This window comes from Palaemon carinicauda, chromosome 9 (genome assembly GCF_036898095.1).
Source record: "Palaemon carinicauda isolate YSFRI2023 chromosome 9, ASM3689809v2, whole genome shotgun sequence".
In the NCBI taxonomy this organism is placed as follows: domain Eukaryota; kingdom Metazoa; phylum Arthropoda; class Malacostraca; order Decapoda; family Palaemonidae; genus Palaemon; species Palaemon carinicauda.
The window spans coordinates 104791425-104797871 of record NC_090733.1 but is presented as its reverse complement, the minus strand read 5'-3'; the positions used below and the strand labels follow the sequence as shown (position 1 = coordinate 104797871).

The following is a 6447-nucleotide window of genomic DNA, read 5'->3' as shown; positions in this document are numbered from 1 at the left end:
AAGGTAGAGATGATGAGAATGGAGTACGCAATGGAAGATGAAATATCATTAGAAGGAGAAGGGATTAATAAGGTAGAATTATTCAAGTATTTAGGATTATGATCTCCTATACTGGGTCTTTAGAATTAGAGTTTAGTGAAAGATTGAAAAAAGCAACTCAAGACAATGGCTAGGTCAAGTAAAATTTGGATATCAAATTGCACAAGATTACATATAAAAAATCAGACTAAATATCAGTTTAGTGAGACTGGTATTACTGTATGGACATGAGTTATGGTATGACAATGAAACAATCTCCAATAGATTTAGTAGATTTTAGAACAAAGCCCTCAGATAGTGCTTGTGTCTTTTGAAGTTCAGTTGCGGTCTTCTTAAGCCACCATCTTGGTGACCCTTTTCATTCTATTTCTCAGCTATGACATAAATGACACACCCTTTTTAAATCCATTCTAATCCGGTAACAGGCTCTTTAGTTTGAAGAATCCGAGATGGTGCTGTTAGAAGGTCATTCAAGACGGGGCAGAATTTCTAACGACACTCGATCCGCCTCATAGCATTAGAGTCACGCTACAGGAAAAGGGAATCCTAGAGTGCACCCATAAAATCACTCAATGGGATGAAAATAATACCTCTCCTCCAAATGGTACTTGACAATCAAATAGGTGGTTTGAAATAGAATGCACCCTCACCTGGTGAGTGTAGTTCCAACAGGTGAAGCAGATATGCATCTAAAGAACTTGAGGTGCCATGTCAGAATTGAAAATTTGGATTTAATCTCTCAATCTATATATAATACCAGGAGTAATCCTGTGACTTAAGGGAATATACCTGTAAATAAAACCTGACTGTCTGTCCTATGAAAATGAAACAGAAGAGGCTGTGTAGTAAACCTTGAAATTTTTAAACTGACACTTTATTATTATTAATACCGAAGGTACAACCCTAATTGGAAGAGCAGGATGCTGTAAGCCCAAGGGCTCTAACTGGAAAAATATCTGGGTGAGGAAAGATAATAGAATAGTAAGCCCAAGTGTAACCTCAAGCAAGAGAACCTTAACCCAAGACAGTGGAAGCCCATGGTACAGATGGCATAATGGTTTGATTTTGTAGTGTCCTAGAAGAGCTGCTTACCCTAGCTATAAAGATTCCTGTACTCTTACCAAGAGGAAAGTAAGCTGCTGAACATTTATAGTGGGGTAGTTAACCCCTTGAGTGAAGAAGAATTTTTCTCTTATCTTAGTATTCAATTATGAGGAAAGAGGAGAATTTGAATAGAATAGTTCAGACTATTAGGTATATGTGTAGGCAAAGGAATAATGAGTCGTAACCGGAGAGGGATCCAAATTATTACTGCTATTTGGCTAGTCAAAGAACCTAATATAACTCATTATCATCATCATCATCACCTACTACGCCTATTGACGAAAAGTGCTTTAGTTAGATTTTGCCAGTCGTCTTTATCTTGAACTTTTAATTCAATACCTCTCCATTTATCATCTCCCACGTCACTTTTCATAGTCCTCAGCAATGTAGGCCTGGGTCTTCCAACTCTTCTAGTGCTTTGTGGAGCCCAGTTGAAGGTTTGGTGAACTAGTCTTTCTTGGGGAGTGCGAAAAGCATACAAACCATCTTCATCTACCCCTCACCATGATCTCATCCACATATAGCACTTGAGTAATCTCTCTTATAGTTTCATTTCTAATCCTGTCATGACATTTAATTACCAATATTCTTTTGAGGGCTTTGTTCTCAAACCTACAAAATCTGTTGGATATTGTTTCATGTCATACCACGACTCCTGTACATACAGTAACACCAATTTTACCAAACTGATATATAGCCTAATTTTTATTTGTAATTTCAGGCAATTGGATTTCCAAATTTTATTTATCCTAGCCATTGCCTGATTTGCTTTTTTCAATCTTTCATTAAACACCAATTGTAAAGACCCTGTATTGGAGATCATTGTTCCTAAATACTTGAATGATTCTACCTCATTAATCCTTTCTCCTTTCAATTATATTTCATCTTCTATTGCATATTCCGTTCTCATCATCTGTCTTTCTTCTATTTATCTTTAGCCCAACCTCCTGTGATATTTCATGCATTCTGGTAAGCAAGCATTGCAAATCCTGTGGTGTTTTGCTAATAAGGACAGCGTCATCAGCATACTCTATGTCCGCTAATTTCCTGTTACCTATCCAGTCCAATCCTTCTCCACCATCCCCAATGCATTACAAAATCCATGAGGAGGCTAAACAACATAGGTGACAACACATTCCCTTAGAGTACTCCACTGTTCACTGGAAATTCATTTAACAGCTCCACCACCATTAACTTTGCACTTGCTATGCTCATGAACAAACTTAATCAAATTTACATATTTAACAGGAACTCCATGATAACGCAAGACTCTCCACAAAATTGGCCAGTGTACACTATCAAAGGTGTTAGTAATTCAATGGATGGTTTGGAATGAAGCAGAAATATTTAATTGAAATAAACTATCTGATGTACAATTTACATTCAGGATTAATATAATTCATGCATGCTGTTTAAAGAAACATTCCATATGGATATCAAAGCCCGGCCTGACATAACGAACATCGAGCGATGAAGGGTGAATTGGAAAATGGAAGGAGCTTGGTAGGTGTAATGAATTATGGAAAGCATACGTAAAGATAAAAGAAATAAAGATAGTGTTGTAAACAATTATTATTATTATTATTATTATTATTATTACTTGCTAAGCTACAGCCCTAGTTGGAAAAGCAGGATGCTATAAGCCCAGGGGCTCCAACAGGGAAAATAGCTCAGTGAGGAAAGGAAACAAAGAAAGATAAAATATTTTAAGCAGAGCAACAAGATTAAAATAAATATTTTCTATATAAACTATAAAAACTTTAACAAACCAGGAGGAAGAGGAACAAGATAGAACAGTGTGCCCAAGTGTACCCTCAAGCAAGAGGACTCTAACCCGAAAGACAGTGGAAGACCATGGTACAGAGGCTATGGCACTACCCAAGATTGGAGAACAATGGTTTGATTTTGGAGTGTCCTTCTCCTAGAAGAGCTGCTTACCATAGCTGAAGAGTCTCTTCTACCCTTACAAAGAGAAAAGTTGCCAATGAACAATTGCAGTGATGTAAGAACAATTGTTTGGTAATCTCAGTGTTGTCAGGTATGAGGACAGAGGAGAACGTGTAAAGAATAGGCCAGACTATTCGATGTGTGTGTGGGCAAAGGGAAAATGAACCGTAACCAGAGGGAAGGATCCAATGTAGTACTGTCTGGCAAGTCAAAAGATCCCATAACTCTCTAGCGGTAGTATCTCAACGGGTGGCCAGTACCCCATTGCTGTGCATCATTTTGATTATTTTCGTGATATATTTATCTGTAGGCCTATACATAAATCAACCGTATTATTTTTCTTATATTTAGCTATTTTGTGTATATTGATGTTCTAACTTAGGCTTACTCGTTTCTTACACTAGTCTCATATAAATAAAACATTTATCTTTACATTGTCTAGTTATAATAGCCTGCATTGTCAAATTAATGTGGTAAAATAAATGGTGTCGTCGTTTATTTGATTGTCCAAGTCTGTACCTTATGTAAGTTGAGTTGAATGACATGGATACCGAAATATTTTTATTTAAACACATAGAGTAACATGTGAGATATGTTTGTTTATCATTATTTCTTAATAATAATAATAATAATAATAATAATAATAATAATAATAGGTCTTTTATAGACTAAAACTACTTTTTCAGGATCTAACGTCATAGGGAGATATATAATACTATACATGGGGAGAGATATAATGATATACATTGTTATTAAGAGACTAGAATATTCAAAATTCCCGTTTTATATATAAAAATAATGGGCCACTCAAGAAGCGTTGAATGACTGGTAACCTAGGCCCTAGCCTGAGCGTAACCACCACAGTTGCTAACTTACCGCGAGCCTGGCTGCCGCCTGCCTGAGCCAGTCTCATCTCAGGGCTGTTCAAGTCTCGAGGAAGTTAGTTTGGGCGTAACTTTGAAACCCTTATTGTCAACAGTTAGATTGTGTTGCCAGTCTGGTTGCAGGATCACTCAAAGAAGCATGGATATGATAATGGAGCCGCTTAAGTGTAAACCGAAGTGCAGGGTAAGTGGTTAGTTATTGTTGTATCACCAGATGTGTTACTAACGACAAAATAATTTCCTTTTACTATCGTTTTTGTCCAAGATAGCTTGAAAGTTTGAAACCTCAAGTGAATGACATTGTTGAAGTGATACTTGGCATATTACGATTCGAAAGGGACTGTGTTTCACCAGAGGTTACTTAGTTCACGAGAACATTATTTTAATGTAAGACCGTATAGATCTACTACTTGGTAATGGTCGGCCTCCAGATAAACTTTAATTAGTTTAGACGTGGCAAGGGTGTTAGGGTAGTGTCAACGGTGTTGCTCTGTCATAATAGTTTATTATACTGTATAAGGAATCACTAGTGTATGGCATTATTCACTCAGGATTTGAAAATTTGTTTAATGTAACATTTTATTTAATTATATTAGTTGATTATCATGGTACAGTCAAATTTTAGCATTGACTTGTGTTTGGTGAGGACTTGTAAAAACTGGACACAAATCGCGATAGAATCATTCCTTATATGTAAGAAGTTGGTGCTTCAACGAAGCCCAAAGTTAAACTCCGGTATTGTGATTTTTCACTGGCAGAAATCCTTATAATACGGCATTTACATTTTCCAACAGTAATGTCAGTAACTTTGTTAAATAAGACAAATTTCAAAAGTTGACGATTGTAATCTGCGTTAATAAAATATAGACATGAAGAAGGATTTTGTGACAGTAGATACGTTTAGAATTTAATATGGATTTATGTAGATTAACTTTAAAGATCTAGTCAGTTAGAAATATTTTTAAATGGCTGTTATGTATTCGCGGTCTCGATATATATATATATATATATATATATATATATATAGAGAGAGAGAGAGAGAGAGAGAGAGAGAGAGAGAGAGAGAGAGAGAGAGAGAGAGAGAGAGAGAGAGAGAGAGAGAGAACGCTGGCCAGAAACATCGACTCCACATAAAGGGGGGAAATGATGCAGACAAAGGAAATACACACACACACACACACACACATATATATATATATATATATATATATATATATATATATATATATATATATATATATATATATATATATATATATATATATATATATATATTTAATTTAAGATGCTTTGCGATTGTAAACTCCTGTCATTTAAAGACATCTCGTGACCTTGACCTATGCCATAGTAACAGTCTTTTTCTAGCGCCACCATTATTTGGGAAATTCATTCCCAAGGATATCGTACTACGCAAAACCATTCCGAAAGTTGGCCAAACCGGTGAAAGTATCGTGCTTCCACAAATATAGATAATTGTGACCAGAGCATTATTAGTAAATGGAAAACTCGAAACTTCTGTAATAATACAGCACAGTAGATTTATTGTAATCAGTTTATCTATAATCACCACTGGGTATCAGCACAAACCAACAAAATAGACGGTAAACGGCCATATATATATATATATATATATATATATATATATATATATATATATATATATATATATATATATATATATATACCGTGACGCTGTCTGGTGCCGAAGTATAACCAGTTGTAATATCCATTATATATACAGTATATATATATATATATATATATATATATATATATATATATATATATATATATATAATCCTTGAATACTAGTTTTGGGGAGATAATGTAACTTAGGTAGTAGGTTGGTCAGGGCACCAGCCACTCATTGAGATACTACCGCTAGAGAGTTATGGGGTACTTTGACTTAGCCAGGCAGTACCACATTGGATCCTTCTTTCTGGTTACGTTTAATTTTCCTTTCGCTTACACATACACCTTATAGTCTGGCCTATTATTTACAGATTCTCCTCTGTCCTCATACACCTGACAACACTGAGATTACCAAATAATTTTTTTTTCACCCAGTGGGTTAACTACTGCACTGTAATTATTCAGTGTCCCCTTTCCTCTTGGTAAGGGTAGAAGAGACTCTAGCTATGGTAAGCAGCTCTTCTAGGAGAAATCTACTCCCAAATCAAACCAATGTTCTCTAGTTTTGGGTAGTGCCATAGCCTCTGTACCATGGTGTTCCACTGTCTTGGGTTAGAGTTCTCTTGCTTGAGGGTACACTCGGGGCCACTATTCTATCTTATTTCTCTTCCTCTTGTTTTGTTAAGTTTATACAGTTTATTTAGGAAATATTTATTTTAATGTTACTGTAATTAAGATGTTTTTTTCTTTTTTTTTTGTTTCCTTTCCTCACTGGGCGGTTTTCCCTGTTGGGGTTCCTGGGCTTACAGCATTCTGCTTTTCCAACTAGGGTTGTAGCTTC

General features: G+C 35.6%; 1 protein-coding gene across 2 annotated transcripts in view; it reads left to right on the top strand.

Moving 5' to 3' along the window:
- Positions 1 to 3970: 3970 nt before the first annotated feature.
- The window catches only part of LOC137647032 (adenosine deaminase-like), a 66021-nt gene continuing 63544 nt past the window's right edge, over positions 3971 to 6447 (top strand). For both annotated transcript variants that reach the window (XM_068380166.1, XM_068380167.1), the window contains exon 1: positions 3971 to 4158. In XM_068380166.1, coding sequence (XP_068236267.1) covers positions 4114 to 4158 — 45 coding nt within the window. In that variant the 5' untranslated portion in view covers positions 3971 to 4113. The remainder of the gene's footprint in view (positions 4159 to 6447) is intronic.